Genomic DNA, 19,922 nt, shown 5'->3' on the forward strand with positions numbered 1-19,922 from the left:
ACAGAATCCTTCTCAGTGGCCTTAACCATCAACATACCTGGAGCTTGAAGGCAGAGTTTGCACTCAACAGAAGACTGAAAACAGTTAGATTATTCTTGGAGGCAGTTTGATAATACAACATGATAATGGAGGCCCCCAGGACCACAATGGGATTTCCACTAAAGAGCAAAACGATTAGGAACAAGGGTCTATTTAGGAAAATCTTCATAATGTATGTTAGTAGCCTCTTTTTAAAAAGTGTAATACTGTTTCTTTACCATCCTTATGGCAATACAGTTGTGGAAGTATACGGATAAATTCTTTAGCGTGAGAAATAAAGGTATCAAAATTACTTAAGGAGCATTTATCTTTTCCTCTTTCTACACACAAATTACATCTGTGCTACTTTCCAAAAGTTCCTCTGCATTAGCTATCAGTGGCCTCTATTCTGAACTGGCAATATTTATAACAGCTCTACCCTTTAGGTTAAAGAATCTTGCCTTTTATTACTAGGGCATCAGCTTCTGCAGCAGCTTTTTCTGAATGAGAAAATACAGTAGCTCTTTACTTCCTTTATCCACTGAAAAGCTTCAATTAAAGTTAATGGAAACAAAAAATTAAATTGAGCCTCCTGAGTTTAGGAAAGAGGTTTTAAATTGATGGCCTGTAGGTTAAGTTTGGTCTGTAAATGTGTTTTGTTTGGCTTTACACGGTACTCTGAAAATCAGGACTGCTCACATCAAATTTATATTTCCAGCTTCTGATAGGGTGACTCTTAGTCTATAATCCTACATGACAAAAATTGGCTGGAATTGTCAAAAAGTCCCCCTATGCCTGACTGTGAAACATCTCAACTTAGCTACAGTAGTATCAGGCCTCTATAATAATTCAGGATGACCTTTTGTTTGGAGTCGAAGATAAGAACATTAAGGAGAGAGTGACACAGATTCCCAAGATATGGAGGGTTCTTGCAGGTAATTGATAATGAGAAAGGAAATAGCTATATAAATGATAGTATCTTGATTATGTATTTAATTTTTTTTTATTCAAGAACACAAGTTATAATTATGAGCATGCTGACTACTTCGTATGTTCAATAGTGCTACACTGGTTTAACTTTGTTAAAATGCTATTTTTTTCCAAGAAGGAATGGAAGAAATTTATGATCTTGCTATGAAATGGAGAAAGTTAAAAAATAAATAAAGAATCAGTGAGACCTATACTTTAATTTTTAACTTATGTTTTAGCAATCTAACAGAATTAAAGGCAACTAAAAAGCAACATTTTCATCTGACAAGGTTAAAAAGTGATAGAATATAATGGTTATTTCTTAAGTAATCCTGGATTTAGAAAAAGTCCTAAATGTTAAGAAAAATTTTCATTGGTTTAAATTTGTCTTTCAGAAAATCTCCAAATCTTTCCAAACGAATGAAATTTAATAGAAATTTATTTTGATAAATGGTTGACTACAATAATTAAACAGAAATGTAACTAGTACAATTAAACATTTCAGACTCTGGCAGAAACATTTACCTCTCTTCCATTAGTATGATGGAAAGGACACCTAATTTGAAGTCAGAAAAACTTAGTTCATCATGGTCCTTGCAATGTGATCTTCAGCATGTTACTTTGCCTTCTGAATTCCCTTTCCTTAACCTATAAAAATGGGGATAATATCTATTTCACAAAATTGTTGTGAGGATTTAATAGGAATATGTATTAACACAGCTAGCACAGTGTCTGGCATATAGACAGCACTTTAAAAATATTTGTTCTCTTCATACATGGGAGGCAAAGAGGTGCCTCATATAAAAATGAGACAAGCCATGGAGGGTGAATAGGTGGAGCTCAGAGGATTTTTAGGACTGCGAAACTATTGTGTCTGATGCTGTAATGATGGATATGTGTCATCATAAATTTGTCCAAACCCAAGAATGCACACCACCACAAGTGAACCGTAATGTTAACTATGGAATTTGGGTGATAAGTAAGAGTCACTGTAGGTTCATCCACTGTAACAAATGTACTACTCTAGTAGGGAATGTTGATAATGGGGGAGGCTGTGCATACGTGGGGGCAGTAGGTACTATATAGGAAATCTCCATAACTCAGTATTTCTGTGAACCTAAAACTGCTCCCAAAAATCTATTTTTTGTTAAAAACCATGGGTTTAGAAAAATATGACTAATGTTGGCTATTTCTAACCCAAAGCAGAATTTCTATTATGCTATTTCATCATAGCTGTCAGTGGAGAAAAACATTATAAATGAAACAAGAATGCAGTGCTGACCCTAAAAATTATAGTATGACCTAATACACACCAATCAATATACAACATAAAAAAAAAAGCAGGAGCCCAACAGAAATGCACACATATGTTCATGTATAAGACATGTACAAGAATGTTCATGGAAGCACTGTGTGTATCAGCCCCACACTGGAAACAAATGTCTATGTACTGTAGAACTGTGGTATACTTAAACAGGAATAATAAATGGTGATGAGAATGAGCAATTACACACAACATGGAAGAGTCTTACAAAAATAGTTAAGAGGAAAATAACCAAATACACACAGATAAACATATCATAATTTCATTCATATAAAATTCAAAATTGGGCAAAACTCATCTATGGTATGAGAAATGAGGACAGTGGCTGTGTTTGGGAGGGGAATAACAGTGGCTGGAAGTGGGATTCCAGGATTCCAGGGGTGTTGTCTCTTCACCTGGCAATTGGTTACACAAATGTATTCACTTCGTGAAAAGTTATTGAGCTCTACAGTTATAATTTATGTATTTTTCAGAATGTATTATTGTGTATATGTATGTTTACATACCAATAAAATTTACCAAAAAGAAAAGCAAGAGTAAAGTTCATTCACAAGATTGGCATTAAATATGAAAGATACCAGGTCCAACCTACATATTTATTCATTCGAATACTTATTGAAATTTACTTTGTACCCAGTACTGTGTTTGATGTTGATAAGATAAGATAATGGCAACTGTTATGGGTTGAGTTGTGTCCTCCCAAAATCCATATTTATAGTCCTAACCCCCAGTACCTCAAAATGTGACCTTATTTGGAGATAGGGTCTTTACAGAGGTAATCAAGTTAAAATGAGGTGATTAGGGCAGGCTGTAATTCAATATGACCGGTACTTAGAAGAGGTAACTTGGACACTGACATGCATGGAAGGAAGATGACATAAGAGACATAGACAAAATAGCCACCTATAGGCCAAGGAGGGAGGCAGAGACTAGGAACAGATTCTTCCCTTACAGTCCTCTGAAGTAAGCAACCCTGCCAACACCTTGATCTCAGACTGCTAGCCTCAAGAACTGTGAGACATATATAAAAAATTTCTGTTGGTTAAGCCACTCAGTTTCTGGTACTTAGTTTCAGCAGCCCAAGAAAACTAAAACAGTAACCCTCTCCCCATCCCCCTCACCCTCAAAAGGTATTCTCCTTGCCCTCAATAAAAGGTATTGGTCCCTGACTACAACTGTGACAATGGCAATAAAAGGCAGCCTATATAAAGGGAAAACTGGCATAATTAAGGAAGTCATGAAAGGCTTCCGTGAGGAAGTTTTCAGTAAGCTAAAATATGACGTAAAAGAAATTATTAACTAGATAAAAAGAGATGAACCTTCCAGGTAGAAGAAATAATGTATTTTAAAGCCCTTTATAACAGGGACAGAAAGCAAGAGTCTGTCTGGCTCAAAGAAAGTGAGGAGGACGGTAGGAGAAAAGGCTGGAGAGGCAGCTGGAATCCTGATCATGCAGGATGTTTTAGGCCATGTCAAGGATTTGGGGCTTTAGCTCAAAAAGCAATGAGATGAGGTAACTGAACATTCAGTAAATCGTAATATGATGAAATGTGAAGTACTCAGCATCCCCTATGAAGTATCTTGACAAAATAGTTGAACCTAAATTTAGTCATGTCTTTAGATCTAACTTCCATTTATAGGAAATACAGGAAATAGAAGAACAAGTTAAATGATACCATAAGGAAGCAATCAGACAAATCTAGGATGTGGAACATTTCCAGTAACAACAAAGCCAGTCCAGTAACGAGGGAAAAAAGAGGGGAGGAGCCATACTCTAGATCCAGAGATACAACCAGGTAGAACACAGACCTTGCTTAGATCTTAATCAGAATAACTCAACTGTAAAAACGCATTTTTAAGCAATTGGTGAAATTTGAATATAGACTGGACATTGTTGTTAATGCTCATGTTGAATCTTGGTATTTAAAATTTAGGCAGAAGGTCAAAAAGCACTGAAAAACCAGAGGTACTTTTGAGGAATTACTGATGTTTTGAATCGTAAATGACAAGAGGAATTATCCAGTCAAAATAAACTCCTGAGGCACAGGACACAAAGCAGGATGGTGACAGAGCTGGTCTAGAACGCAGGCTCTTACGCGTGAACTCACGTTGTACCTCTCAGTGCAGCTGACCGGGACATTCTTATGCTCCCAAGGCCTGTGTAGCTCACTTTCATCTCAACTTTCTCCTTCCTCCACTTGACTTTATGTTCTTGCTCTTCCTTCCAACCCACCTCCAGGCATTTTAATTTATAGTCACTTCACAAGCTTCACTTTCCTTGGGAAAACTGCCAAAGGTAATGCTAACAGAGAAGGAAGAATGAGTGAAAGAAAAAAACATTTTAAAACCGAAGCAAAACTAACAGTAACAACAACAGCTACTATTTCAAGCTTTTTCCAGATTTATGTATGTACTTCATCCTACTGGGTTTTATGGACACTTTTTTTTCTAAGTTCTGTCAATAGGCACATGATAGAGTTCTATCAATCATACTAGTTTCAAAGAGGAAAAAAAAGATTTTAAGCCATTGGCACATGAAAAATCAATGCTGCTGAAATATCCTCTCTTTTTCCCTTCTTTTTTCCATTCTTCAACTTTTCTCAAAAATCACAGCGAATCGGAAGGCCAGACATCAAAATATTATTGTTATAAGCCTTGTAGTAATATATTGCTTTTGAAACTTTACACATGTAGTACTTTAAAAAATATTATGTTTTAGAAAACTGAATTATAATTATCCACTGCTATGTTTAGCAATATATGGGAAAATTAAGAATTCAGCGAGTACTCTTCTGGGTTTATAAGACAAGCCAAGCACCCCTAATATTAGTGTAGAGAGAGAGCTTAATACAGGCAATAAGGTATGTTATATCAAATAACAAATTGATAGATGAGCGGGATTTAGTAAGAATAAACCAAGTAAGGTTTATTTAGCTCCTAGTTCCTGGGAGCTAGTACATAAAAATGACATTATCTTCCACTAAGTTCCTCCATTATGCTACATACTGATATTACACACACGTCACTCTCTTCACAACAAACCTTTGGAGGAGGTATTACTGCCCATATTATACAAAGAGGAAAATGTAGGACTAGAACCTGTACAAGGCTCTCTGATTACAAGTTCATGTTCTTTCCACTATAAAATAAAATGTATACATTCCCTTTAAATTTAGGAGAGGAAAAGTTATGCTGTGTACTGTTTATCTAATGGCAGCTCATTTTGGCCATGTTTCATGATCGAGGCTGATATTAAGTGTGGCATCAGGGCTGAAAGCTGTTCTGACTAGTCGGGTGTCTGTTCTGTGTGATCGGTGCCCAGGCCATACTCACCATTAAACTCTTGAGTTTTTAATTAAATACTTATTCAGATACTTGAAACTATTCAAAACTACTTCCTATGACATGTTTCCTGTGCATGTAGGTATCCCAGGTCTACTTCTGTGCAAAATTTGGCTGGTCTTCTCTAGGTAAGAACATGCTAAGATTCCCAATTGTTATAGTAAAAGCCTAACATTTGCCATTTATATATATATATATCAAAATATGGGCACATCTTTAATTTAGTAGTACAAAATTACTACACTCTAGGTTCTCACCAGTGAGTCCAACCTTGACATGACATCCTGCCATTCTTGTTAAAAGTCAGGTTTGTAGCATTTGATATTCGGGAAATCAGACTAACAGACAGGATACCACTTATATCTCTCTCAGTTCTTGCTATCAAATTAGATTACCAGAAGGGGCATATCTAGACATTAGATAGAAATGCCTAAACTGAGTTTCATACAGCTATATTTTTGGATTTTATCAAGATTCAATACAAGAAATGACAATATGGGGAACAAAAGAAGCAATGGTATAAATGCTTCAAAAACAAATCTAAATGTCATCATAATAAAAGAAGCACGATTTATTTCTGAGAGCTTCATACTCTAGATTTATTTATAAGTTAGTTATTCCAAAATCAGTTTGCCCAACCAACATATATAAAATGTTGTACAAGCTCCCTCAACTGGTTAAGATACAGAACTACCAAAACACATGTTGCATTAAGTTGACTGTATCATCCTCTTCAGGAATTTCTGTAACTCCAGCCTGAGATCGAAGAATGGACATGATGTCATTAGATAACCTGCCAAAGCCATTCTGTAAACATATATTTGCCACTTCTTGCCACTTTTCTACGGAGCAAAATGGATCATTTATCATAAGATGTTCGATTGCATCTAAGAAAAGAAATACAGTATTATATAGTATGGCACTTATTCTTCCTTGATAATCCACACTTAGCAATTTTTTAAAAATATAAAGGGAAAAAATATCTAAAGGGATATCATTTCAACTCAATCTGATTCGCATAAGGTTGAGTCCTATACGTTCAATGTACAGTGCTTAGTCCAGCTCACGGTAATTCCTTCTCCTTTTTCATTAACCTTTTCAGCCCTCAACTCAAACCTCTACCATTTCTCACATACCCCACTTCTCCCCTCATCTCCTTCTTGATAAGGTTAGCATATGTTGAAGGCTACAAAAAAGGGAGCTCAGAAGGTGAAGAACATGGGTTCGGCCTTATTCACAGAGTCTATATGGTACCACTAGAAACTATCAAATAACTGAGAGCTTATAGGTCTACTTTTCATGACCTTTAAAACACTTTTGTAAATGCCCTGGTAGTGCTGACCCAAAGGTTTAAAAAACTCTTTGGCAAACTCTCCATCCTATCTCTAGACAGAGACGTCTTAATGATGGGGTTTCTATAACAAATATTTTTCCAAAGGAAATAAAAGAAGCATTTTGTTTATTAAAGAAAATGAATGATATTATTTACTTTTGAAAATCAATTCTAGTGACCCTCTTTGGGAGATATCTATTTATGAAACTCATCTCTTACCTACTACTTGCATGACTTATGATACTTAATGAAAGAGGATATCATTTTAGAATACTGTCATCACTATTATTTTATTTCCCCCATGATCATTGTTTTTCTATCAAGTAAAATATTTAGTTGATATCTATAATAATAATTTCAAAATTATTTTCCCAAATGTTTTCATGTAATTTACTATTTTTTCTTTGACCCCCATATAATAATTTAAAATCAAGTTGTCTGCTCAATTACCTATATTAGAGAAAGAAAAGAAAAAAGTGAGATCTAATTAGTTATTTTTCATCCCACTACAGAGTAGGTTTGGAGTAAATATCATGTGTAAATGATATTTACATATATAATTTAAAAATAAAAAATATAAAGTTTATGTCTATACACATTTAAAATATATATAAAAATTACTAAATATATACATACATTAATATAAAGTTTTTATAGCGTTAGCTATTATAATTATTATGATGTTCTCCTCAAGCTTTATAAAGAATCTCTCTTCATCCTAATTCCCTCAAGAAATATATACTATTGCCAACAGACTACAATTGACATTGTAATTTTTACATTTATAAACTCCTAAAGTTAATTCTTGCCAAGCAGGAACTCTTAGAAGATTGAATTAACTCCAACATAATAATCTTGAACCTTTCCCTAAATAATCCACTACTATTTTTTCTACAACATTTTACTCTACTTACCTTTATTTATTTTTTGAAGTAGCTTAATGCCAACATTTTTCATATCTACAGAGAACAGATGAAGTATAACAAGACCAAAAGATAAAAATGGTGGTTTCCCATCCCTTTCTCTAGTGAGACGCTGAATTAATTCAATGTGGGGACATGACTTTATTAGCTGCATCAGGTCATCTGAAAGCAAAAATGAAAACTATGTCTCAACATCCTAATATAATACTAGAAACTGAAGCCAGTTAATCAATACTTCTTTTTCCAATCCTTCCAAAGCTCCCAATGAACTCAACAGTACTATCCTTAATAAAAAAAAAAAAAAATCATGCTCAACATAGCAAAAAAAAAAACAAAACAAAAACCAAAGCTACCTATAACAAAGAGTACCAAAAAAGAAATGTATCAAATAACTGTCATGAAAATAAATGTGGTATAATAAAAAGGATTAGCTTGCCAACCAGGAAGCCTGCATTCTAATCAGAGCTCCCTCAGTCACTTAATCTCTTGGATCTCAGTTTTTGCATGTTAAAAGTGCTCTACAACTGGTTACCTCCAATTTCTAAGGTTACATCTAATACTATGTTATGTTGTCTATATCTTGTTAGGGCCAACGTCTAGTGAGTAAAATGTCTTTTTTTTTTTTTCTGTGCTTTGCGCAGAAAAGACGCCTCAGTAATTATTTTTCCTAAAAATATTAAGTATTTAGAAACTCAAAAATGAAAAATTTAACAAGCCATTAGCTTGTTCAAGTAGCTAGAGGTTAACATGAAGTTACCTACATTTGACCATTTTTGACTCCAAAAAAAGCAATTTCATGTGGTTTAATCTACTAGTTAACACTGAGGTAATCTAAGCTACAATCATGATTTATACTGTTAAAATTATGAACTTTGTATTAACTTCCTAAATTTTTTAAAGTAAAAATATTCTTCTTGGGCTACAACACAGGTCATTTTCAGAATAATTTCTGAGAGCTTTTCAAGAATTACCATAAACATAATTTGCGCTCTGAAAGGCAATACAAAGTAAAAAAAGAGTGTTTATTAAATACATATTTACTGTACTGGGAACTTACACATATTAAGTCACTGCATTTAATATTCAGTATAAGTGAGATATTATTATTCTCACATTACAAATGAGGAAACAGGCTTAGAGAAGTTAATTTTCCCAGAATTATACACATTGTATAAAGTAGAACAATTCATATGACCCCAGAGTCCATGACCTTCAAATCTATAGTACTGCTCCTTCAAAATAATAAATACATGTGTGTATACATTGTATGTGTATGTATATATATACACATGCAATGCACATACACACACATACAGAGAGAGAGAAAGACAGATAAAGAGACGGTAAAAGAGGACACGGTATAGCAGAGTATAATCCTATTATATATCAATGAAGTCAAACAATTAAAAATAATTTCCCTAGGGACGAGATAGAAGTTTATGATTTGGGTCACTCAAACTAACCTCTATTAAGGTGAAGCTATTTATATAGCACCCCCTCCTCCAGGCTCCAACATTTCATAACTCACTTATCTCTCTCTGTTTCATTCAATCAGGTATTCAAATCCCCTTCTCCATGAATTGATTAATTAACCAATATTTACTCAACTATGTGCAAGATGGTCTCTGATTAATCAGAAAGGACACAAATTCAAATCCTATGACCTCCCCCCACTGCTTATGACACTTCAGAATCCATTTCCTTCTTCCTTGGTTTGACATGTTATTAATCAGAATTTATCTCAAGTATGTTCTGTTTTAATATTATAAGGGCCTACATACCAAGAATGGTACTTGTTTAACTCACAAATACTTAGAACAGTAGTTCTCAAAATGTAGTCTAAGGTCTATAAAGTCAAAACTACTTTCAGGAAAATACTAACCTGTTACTTGCCTTTTTAATTCTTTTTCTCAGAGGTATACAGTGGTGTTTTCCAGAGCCTATGTGACATGTGATATTACAGGAGACTGAATATGGCAGCAAATATGGGAAGCCAGCTATCTTCTATTAAGCCAGACATTACAGAGATTTGTAAAAATATAAAACAATGCCAATCTTTTCAGGAAATTGTTTGATTTTGCAAAGTTATTTTTCATTAAAAAAATATTTCATTTATGATAACATGGAAAAGGTTTATTGTTTTTTTAATGAATATTTAAAATTTTTCTGTTTTAATTTCTAATAGGATAAATATCAATAGATATAACCAGCATAAATAAAAGCTCTTTGGGATCTTCAGTGGTTTTAAAAGAGTAAAGGAGACTTGAGACCAGAAAGTTTGAGAGCCTCAGATCTACAATAACCTCAGTTTCCATATAGGCACATCTACTTTTTTAATGATAAAGGAGAAGGTGAACAAACAAATCATTTCAGGCTTTATTCTGGAAATTATTAAGAGAAAAAAATGAAGAGAATCTTTACTTCTAAAACAGATGCTCTATTAGTCAGATTTATGCTTTTGGAACAAAAGACTTTTTAAGGACTTTTCTGTTTCTGTTTTGTTTTGATTTTTTTTTAAATCTGTCAATATAAAGCTGATCGTCTAAATCTGAGCGAGAACATTTTTTTATGAAACCAGACAGTTATTAACAGATTATATCTGTCTCCTGAGGCCAAAGATGATACCTTGGAAAACTGTGGTTGTTTTTCATTAAAAAGTAAAATAAGCAAAGTAATTTTTCAGTGTTTCTCTTTTAAGCTTAATTTTTCTCAGGTTATTATTATTTTCATTTTATGATGTTATGCTAAATAAATTCTGCAGACAAAGATCAAGGTTCTAATTATATAGGAGCTTTATTACTACTTAATTATTACATATATGTTCAATCATTTTAGAGTGTAATGCACTATTAAAGGAACACAGAATAATATGATAATGAGTCAATCATGTTCCAAGAGTAATTAAAACCTATACTCCATGTGTAAACCCTGACTAACTAAAATAATTCTTACCTATGGAAAAGCAGTAATACAGAAACTGAAGCTGTATACTTTGATAATAATAATAATAATAATAATAATAATAAAATATATGATTCATTCAACAAATATTTAATACTTACTATGCCAGATTCTGTTCTGTTGTTGTGTGCATATAGGCAAATTACCTACCTCTCTGTGCCTTAGCCTTTCTGTGGAAACATATATTTTATCTATAAAACAGGGATAATAACAAAACCTACTTCATAGAGTTAACGTGAGGATAAAGTGAGACAATGCACATAAAAGCCAAATTATTAGCTTTATACAGTGATAGTATCAGGCGTGCTGTTATATAATGCATGAAGAAATCAGTAACTTAAAGAAAAAAGATTCTAAGTAAAAGTCAATTTATTGTTTGAAAGTAATCATATTCAACAGTTATAAAGATTCTTTTTCCTGGAAAAATGTCACTTAAAAGTGCTATGTTTTGTTTCATTTTGCAACTTCTTAGAATCTGGGTACATATCCTGCAAATCAGGATTGACACAGGTCTGAGACATGGGAGCTGTCACGACTGCCTCTACGCTGCCGTTATTGCTGAACTACATTCACAATAACAGAGCAGCTCATTCAACGAGGGTCATCCTAGAAGGTCCACGTTTCTCTCAGATCACTGCCCAGTTGCAACCTAGGTGTTCCAAAATTTTGAAATGAACTTTAGTTCACTAATTCTTCATTTCTACGGCTTAAATCATAGTTTAGAATATGATATCTGACAAATAAGTTGAGTTATTTTTTTAAAAATCCTTTAAGTAGCATGGTCCAACATATCTGAAAAATTTATCTTTAAAACGGTTTATTTCAGGACCATCCAGTTTACTGTTTATGTATTGAGGAAATACATAACGTATTCGAATATCAAGCATGTAAATCAATCAGCTTCAGCGTAACTGCTTTACTGAAAATTACAAAAGAAACCTACTTTTCAATAGACGTAAAACAAACTTTATAACGTAAAACCAAAATATTGCCTACTATCATGGGTGATCTCACAATTAAAGTCCAGAATTCAAATGTATACAAATAAGTAGGCTTTTGTACTTACTGGCAGTAAAGGCAGTAAACTGTTGTATGTATTCCATGGCCCCATGAATCTGACCCTGTTTACACAGGCAAAGAAGAGCTTTGTTGTGCAGGCCACATTCACTGTAGATAGTCTGAGCTAAAGCCAGGCACTTGGCCTTGTAATAAGTATTCTGCTCCCCATAATCACAAATCACATCCCCAGCCTCCTCAGAAAATGTGAGCCTAGAGCAAGCAGATCAATAAGGCACATATTAGAGAGTTCTTGACGAGAATGAAATATTTGAAAATTCAGTACAGTAAAACTGGATCTTCTGTGATCTGGAAGAATTCCAAGTTAATAGGAAACTGACGGAGAAGAAATTAAACACATCTGAAATTTAACAAGAACCAAAACAATCAGCACATATTCTCTTGGGGGAAGACATTTTGGCAACACTGAACTCAAGTTGTTAAAAAATCTACAAAGTTTAAAATTCTTCTGAAAAGACTGGTAGGATTTCAAATTACAAGATAAAAAAAAGTTGTCTGTACCTGAGGGTCTCTATGATCTCAGCAGTTATCTAGATTCTAAACCCTGTAGAATAAAAGAACTTATGAAGTGTTGGTTAAAGATAATGAAAACAAATTTTAGCTCAAAATCAGTGACAGATCTTGCAAGCATGTGTGCTAAAGGGACAGAGAAAGTGTAACACCAATGGTATTTTTTAAATTGTTATAGATTTATAAGAAACAACAGGAAAAAAAGACATAACTGTGTCTATTAAGAGACTGAAGAAGTTCTTTTGAGATGGCTCAATTAAATAGATTTCACTTATATTTTAATGCACCATCTTCATACACAATTGCAGTGAACCATCTATGCTCTCAAAGTAACTTCACCTAGAAACTATCAACATAAGCAAAAAAAAAAGACATTTGGGTATAATTAAAGATATCACTTCTAATTACTGGTTGTATGAAAATTGTGCTTTAGTTATATTTTTAATTAATAGCTACAGAATAACAGTAATCACATAATATTGGTATCTGTATATATGTAACAAAATGCCAATAATATTAAAATGAAATCCTGGAACCCCTACAAAATATCTCTTTACTGAAAATTCAGGAACTAAAGCCCTGTGTTTGCTGGGGTGGGCAGCAGAGAGGTAGGTCCAAAATCAAAAACCAGCTTCAGAGTACAAATCACTTAGCAAGCAGTTCTCTGACTTCCACATTTTAATACTGAAATTGCAGGTTTGGGGAGCTACAGCCACATTTCCTGAGGCTGAACAAGTAATTATTTTGGTCTTTCTAGGGACTGCATTACTGGACCAACATGATAATACCAGTATTATAGTATTTATTTCTCTTCTTAATACCATTATTGTTTTCTTTTTAAAGTGGTCACCATCGTGATACTGTTCCACCTGAAAGAAGGCCAGCGTTGAGAACTGAGGTTGCTCTGTCTTGGCTTGTCATTTTCCAAAAGGATAATCAGGAAAGAAGAGTATGATTAAAGAGAAAAATTAACCAAAGGAAGGAGGAGACTCAAGCCCCAAAAGAATGGAATTGGCCCTGAAGGAAAAAGGAGAAAGAAATACAGGCTGGGAAATGAGCCTGCGAATGTATTTGCCCTTTCCTGCCTCAATCACCTCATCACACCCTCTTTCTGTTTTCCTAAAGCGCTCTTCTTGGCTCTCCCCACCCTTCCTTCCAGCTCTAAGACTCTTTCAGGGACTTCTGAAAATGGATCTGAGACCAGACTGGCTCGGGAGAATACAAATGACTAATAAATAAAAGAAAATTTGTTGAACTCCACTGCTAAACTTAGGCATGTTTCATTATAAACTAGATTACTGATTTTTAAAAGTCAAAGTAAAGGTAATGTATAATCACTAAATCTATGCATGATATTCATTTAGTTATTTAATAGGATTGGATTTATACAATTACTGTTCCAGAGGATATTTTTCCTCTTCCATGAGCAATGTCTGCAATTTAGAGAGCTAACACCAGTAAAACATCATTTCTTAAATTTAGTGTTTTTAGGTGGAGTGATTAGATTTCTCTTAGATAAAAAATGACTGAAAGAGCCAAGATCAGCCTATAATTCAGGCTGCTTTAGGGCTGCCTCTGTGCTAAGCTTCAGGAAAAGAACTGGTTAACTTTTTTAGGTAGCCACGTGGTAAAGGCCAGAGTATCAGAGTCAAAGACCAAGAAGGGACAGAGGCTAAGAATAAAGAGTGTGAATTGCCTTGAGTATTCTATTGTGTCATCTCAGGATCCTTAAAAGTATTAGTATTGTTCCAATGTATGCAATAAAGGACCTGCATAAGAATTTAAATTCTTACAACTAAGAGGTAGAGTTGGCCAAGAACCATCGGGAGATGTAAGGAAATTAAACTTATCTGAAGTCTTTCTGCACGAGGTAACAGCTGTTGGTAACGAGCATGAACTTTCTCATGATACCCTCACATCTGCACCATTTCCAGTGACCCCTGACAAGTACTTTTAATGGAGGGTACAGGCAGAGAAAGCAAGGAGGTGAAGAGTGAAAAGTTTATACGTATGAAGAAGTTTCCTAAATTCTAATTCTGTTTTATTAACTATTATGTGAACAGAAAGTGAAGGCCATATAGCAAGAGGTGATGGGAGAAAATTATACACTTCACCCTGGTAAACAATAGTGCCATCGGTCCCCAACAGCTTTGATTCTCCAGAGTCGTCCAGGGGAAATGGGGAGTTTGGAATGGATGGCAATAGGTACCATGTTTCCCCAAAAATAAGACCTAACAAGAAAATAAGCCCTGGCATGATTTTTCAGGATGACATCCCCTGAACATAAGCCCTAATGCATCCTTTGGAGCAAAAATTAATATGAGACTGGGTCTTATTTTGGGGGAAACACGGTAGTAGTATACAAACTTGCATTTTTATGTTTGAGACATGTCTAAGTCATGGATTTGTTATTTAGGGAGTGCTTACATTAGTCAGTCTATCTTCCTTATGGTACACTTCTTAAAGATAAGAAACATAACTACTCTCTATGTATTCTATGTCCCTATGCATTCAGAGCCAAGTAAGCAAAGCGCTTAGGCTACAAAATAAGCAGGGCCATGGCTACTCTGCCTTCCAATACTCACAGCCCAACCCACATCCACACAGATCCAGCAAAAGCTGGTATCTATCTCCATGTCGATCTTTATAAGCTGCCTCACCCAGGACCCCTGTACTGGACCAGTGCCCCTTCTCCAGCTGACTACTAACAGCTCACAGCTGCCTCCATCTCCAAAGACCTGCCCTCAGCCGACTGGAGCCATCTCACCCAGAAGATTATGCCTATCTTTCAACTTCCCAGGAGTCAAGGGCTGACGACTAGTAAGAGATACAAAAGGCCAGTCCCATAACCAAGAGGAAATAACTTGGTGGTATAGTTTATGTTCTATATCCTTCTTCCTGTAATACTGGCCAATACTAGACTTCACCTGCGTTCACATCCTTGCTTGGTTCTTTCCCCTTCCCTATCCTATCTACTCCTTCCCTTAAAACACTTCCCAAGGAGTAGTCTATCAGTAAATGACATACACCTAAATCAAAATAGCAGGCTTCTTCAAGAGAATAGGGAATCTGAATGCCGAACATGTTCCTCTCTGCCCTGTTATGTAGCAGGAGTCCTACCTTCTCATGATAATCAAAGTCAGTCAGGCCCTCCAGACTCAGAGCCTAAAGTTGTAGGCATGGGAAGCACAAACTCCCCATGATGGTTAATTTTATGTGTCAACTTGACTAGGCTGTGGAGTGTGCCCAGATATTTGGTCAAATATATTTTGGGTGTTTCTGCAATGGTGTATTTGGAGGAGAATAACATCTGAATCAACACACTGAGTAAAGCAGAGTGCTTTCCTAAATGTGGGTAGCAATCAGCTGCCAGCCTGAAGAACACAGAAAGGCTGACCTTCCCTCAAGTAAGGGGGCTCCTCCTGTCTGACTACTTTAGCTGGAACATCAGTCTTTTCCTGCCTTTGGACTCAGACAGAAGCATCTCAGCTCTTCCTGGGTCCTGTGCCTGCTGGCTTTGGAGCTGGAACTTACACCGCCAGCTCTCTTAGGTCTTCAGCTTGCTGACTACAGATCTTGGGACTTCTTGGCCTCCATAATTACAATTCCTTACAATACATGTACAGAAAACCTGTACATACTCGTATATCTCCTATTGATTCTGTTTCATTGGAGAACCCTAATACTCTCCCTAAGTGGGCTACTGGCAGTGATAGTTAAGCAGAGATACTCTTTATTTCCCAGACCCAAGTATTCTACCTGTTGGGGATACAGCACCATATAATTGTCATTGGTTTAAGGAGTACACTTCATCCTGAAGTTACTCCATCTTCAAAGGATGGAGTGACAAACTGGCATCACTTAGCCACCGCCTGAACCATCCATGAACCAAGTTTTGGTTTTTTCTTCCTCTGTCTGCTGGTCTTAGGTGACCCCATCCCTGCACGAGGCCATGGGTGAGAGCTGTGGAAGTAGTAACAGTCAGTCAGTGGTAGTTGACATGGGTTCTGGGCCACCTATTCATGCAGTTTCCTTGTGTGCTCTGGACCTGCTTGAATATGATCTTGGGTGTACCTGATTTGGGATGGGCTTTTCTGAGCCCACCTGACATTATGACTTGATGAATCTGTCAGAATCCAGTTCATGATGAGCAGTTCTAGCTGCACAGTCACTGATGTTCCACACATAAACGCTCCTACTTTAGCGAGACCCAGAAATTGTTTTCCGAATGGTGTATAATTGTCTGTTACAGATAGCAGATGATCTACTGGGATATCTCTGAGTAGTCCTACACCAGTTGAAAACTGTTAGTGGGTAAATCAGTAAAAATGGTTTGATAAAGGCATGGTAACTACAGTCATCCTACCAGACAAACCATCAAACCAACAGAAGTGTAAGAGTGAGAAGAATCTAAGATGGGTAATAGACGAGAAAAATGATGAATATTAACTAATATGGATGAATCTCAAAATAATTATAAGTGAAAGAAGCCAGACCAAGAAGAAAAAGTATGTAACATATGATTTCATTTATATAATATTCTAGAAAATGAAAACTAATAATCTATAGTGACAGAAAGCAGATCAGTGCTTACCTAGAGAAGGAGGTGGAATGAGCAGGTGGAAGAAAGAAGGAGGCATTATAAAAGGACATAAGGAAACATTTGAAGGCCATGGATATGTTTATTATCTTGATTGTGGTGATTTCATGGGTGTATACATATGCAAAACTTGTCAAATTGTATACTTTAAATTCATGCAGTTTATTATGTCAATTGTATCTCCATAATGCTCTTTTTTAAAAAACTCATCAAATTGTATGCTTTAAATATGTATAGGTTATCGTATGTAAATTTTATTTCAATAACATTGTAAAAAAACAAATTATAGCCCTAGGACCAACTGTAATGACAAGGGCTATAGTTCATTCCACTAATGCTTCTCTTACAAGTTTCCCCTGGAATTATGACCACAGAATCCTGGAGAAGTTGTGCCTGATTGGAGTGAACTTAACGTGAGAAGCAAATAGATTTGTGTTGTACCAATGGATGACTAAGACTGATGCTGTTTTGCTGTCCTGCCCAAATCCTGCTTACTGGGCCAGTATACCCTGCTCTGCATATTGGTTGTCAGTGGCTCACAGGCCTCTCCCTTCTACAGTGAATTGCCCTTGGTTGGGAGCCACCATACCCAGGAAGTTATGTACTCTCAATGCCCAGGAAGTTATGTATTCTCACCCCATCCACAGCCCTTGAGTGACTGACAGAGAGGTATAAAAGTCTGGCCCCGTGCCTCAAAGGGAAACAGCTTTATGGTGTGGTTTATGTTCCAGAGCCATCCCTATAGAAATAAGGCCAACGTTAGAACTTGCCTGAGGTCTCATCCTTGCTTGGCTCTTTCCCCTTCCCTATTCTGCTTCATTCACTCTCTTATAGGTTTTTCTTCAGAAAGCATCCCTCTATCACTCATATGCACCCAAACTCCTGTCCCAGGCATGGGTACTAGGAAAGCCAACCTAAGGGAGCCCTGGTACAAATATACCAATCTGTGCTGAGATTCAACTCCAAGAAGCCACCTCCTGCCCGTCCTTTCTGGTTTGTATGTTCTCCTAAATGCTACCTTGGCTCATGTTCCTCCTGCTTATAAGTTTTCTCCTGGATGTATCCTTTACATGTACCCACAGCCTGTCTGGAACCAGATTCCTGCCTTATCCCTCTGAGTAGCGTGATACTGATCAAACCTTTTCTATCGTCAATGATCAACTTCCATCCACCATTGAGTGATCATGAATCATCTTGTGAACTGCTATGAGTCAACTCCTGATCAATTGTGACTAGGCCCGTTACTACATGAATGCTTAGTAAATAGTTTCTGACACATTAATTGCAATAGGGACCTGAAATAAATGCTCAAATAATGTATTGATAAGAAAATATTAAAATTTTGAGAACAAACAACTTCATTAACCAACTATCAAAATTAAAAGTTTAATGTTGCTTACCTTTCCTGGGTGACCCAATTGATAACTAAATCTAAACGTTTTTCAGATAATCCACATTTGATTCCTTCCAGAGTTAGTTCTGTATTAATAGGACGTCTATGAGCACGACTTGTGCTAAAGATAGCCTCAAAAAATAAGAGTAATGGAAAAGGCTTTCCTGTAATTTTTCCAACAGCTACAGAGAGAAGAAAAGTTTTTAAGTCAAATACTTTAAGTAGCAGTTTTTTTTAATTCTTCATATTATTTTCATCTCTGCATTTTCTAAAAAATTTTAATCTAAAATCACATCTTTGTAATTTTTAACTAATGCACATGGATTAAACTTTATATTTTGCATAACTAAATATTACACGCTATGTGAAAACTGAGATTAGAGTGATGTGTCTATAAGCCAAAGAATGCCAAAAATTGCTGACAGCCACCTAGAAGCTAAGAGAGAAACATGGAATCTCCCTCAGAACCTCCAAAAAGAATTTTAAAAAGCTGAAAGAATGTACCACCAGCAGACTGCACTATAAGAAATGTTAAATGTAGTCTTTCAAGCAGAAAGAAAATGATACCAGATAGAAATATACATCTACACAAGAAATGAAGACTAGGAATGGTATATGCTATCAATAAAGGAATTCAGAAGTATACTGTTTTTATATAAAGCATCAAGTGGTATATCACCTGAGGGTAAAATATGACAACTTCAAGATATAAGCTATAAACCCTAAAGCAACAACCAAAATAAATGAACAAAGAGTTACAGCTCATAAATCAACAAAGGAGAAAAATGGAATCATAAGAAATTAAATTAAAAGAAAATTCAATGCAAAAGAAGGCAAAAAAAGAGAAAAAAGGTAACAAAGAAGAGTTGAGGAAAATAGAACAAATAAAACTCAACCATGTCAACAATCAAATTAAATATAAATCATCTAAACACCCCAATAAAAAGGCAAAGATTGTCAGATTATAATAAAAAGTAGGATCCAAGTATATGTTATCTAGAAGACACTGACTTTAAATAAAGACACAAATAGAGTAAAAGTATGAAAAAAATATACCATGCTAATATTAATCAAAAGAAAGATAGATTCACATTTCCAATCTCAAAACTTACTAGAAAGCTATAGGAATCAAGATAGTATGATAGTGGCATAGGATGAACATCTAGAGCAATAGAATAGAATAAAAAATTCAGAAATAAATCTTGATCAATTAATTTCTGACAAAGGGGCCAAAAAATTCAATGGGTAAAGTCAAGTCTTTTCAACAAATTGTGCTAGGAAAACTGGATACCCACATGCAAAAGAATGAATTTGGATCTCTACATCTCATACCATACACAAAAATTAACTCAAAATAGCTCATAGACCTAAATATATAAAACTTTCAGAAGAAAACACAGGGATTTCCAGTTAAGATGGCAGAGTAGATAAATACTGTGCTTACCTCCTCTCACAAACACATCAGAATTACA

General features: G+C 35.4%; 1 protein-coding gene across 3 annotated transcripts in view; it reads right to left on the reverse strand.

Moving 5' to 3' along the window:
* Nucleotides 1–5,109: 5,109 nt before the first annotated feature.
* Nucleotides 5,110–19,922, reverse strand: part of CLHC1 (clathrin heavy chain linker domain containing 1) — a 35,085-nt gene continuing 20,272 nt past the window's right edge. For all 3 annotated transcript variants that reach the window (XM_019719586.2, XM_019719596.2, XM_019719604.2), the window contains 4 exons: nt 18,458–18,632; nt 11,937–12,139; nt 7,901–8,071; nt 5,110–6,540 (listed from right to left, as the gene is read on the reverse strand). In XM_019719586.2, the coding sequence (XP_019575145.2) occupies nt 6,344–6,540; nt 7,901–8,071; nt 11,937–12,139; nt 18,458–18,632 (746 nt within the window). In that variant the 3' untranslated portion in view covers nt 5,110–6,343. The remainder of the gene's footprint in view (nt 6,541–7,900; nt 8,072–11,936; nt 12,140–18,457; nt 18,633–19,922) is intronic.

This window comes from Rhinolophus sinicus, linkage group LG05 (genome assembly GCF_036562045.2).
Source record: "Rhinolophus sinicus isolate RSC01 linkage group LG05, ASM3656204v1, whole genome shotgun sequence".
Lineage (NCBI taxonomy): Eukaryota > Metazoa > Chordata > Mammalia > Chiroptera > Rhinolophidae > Rhinolophus > Rhinolophus sinicus.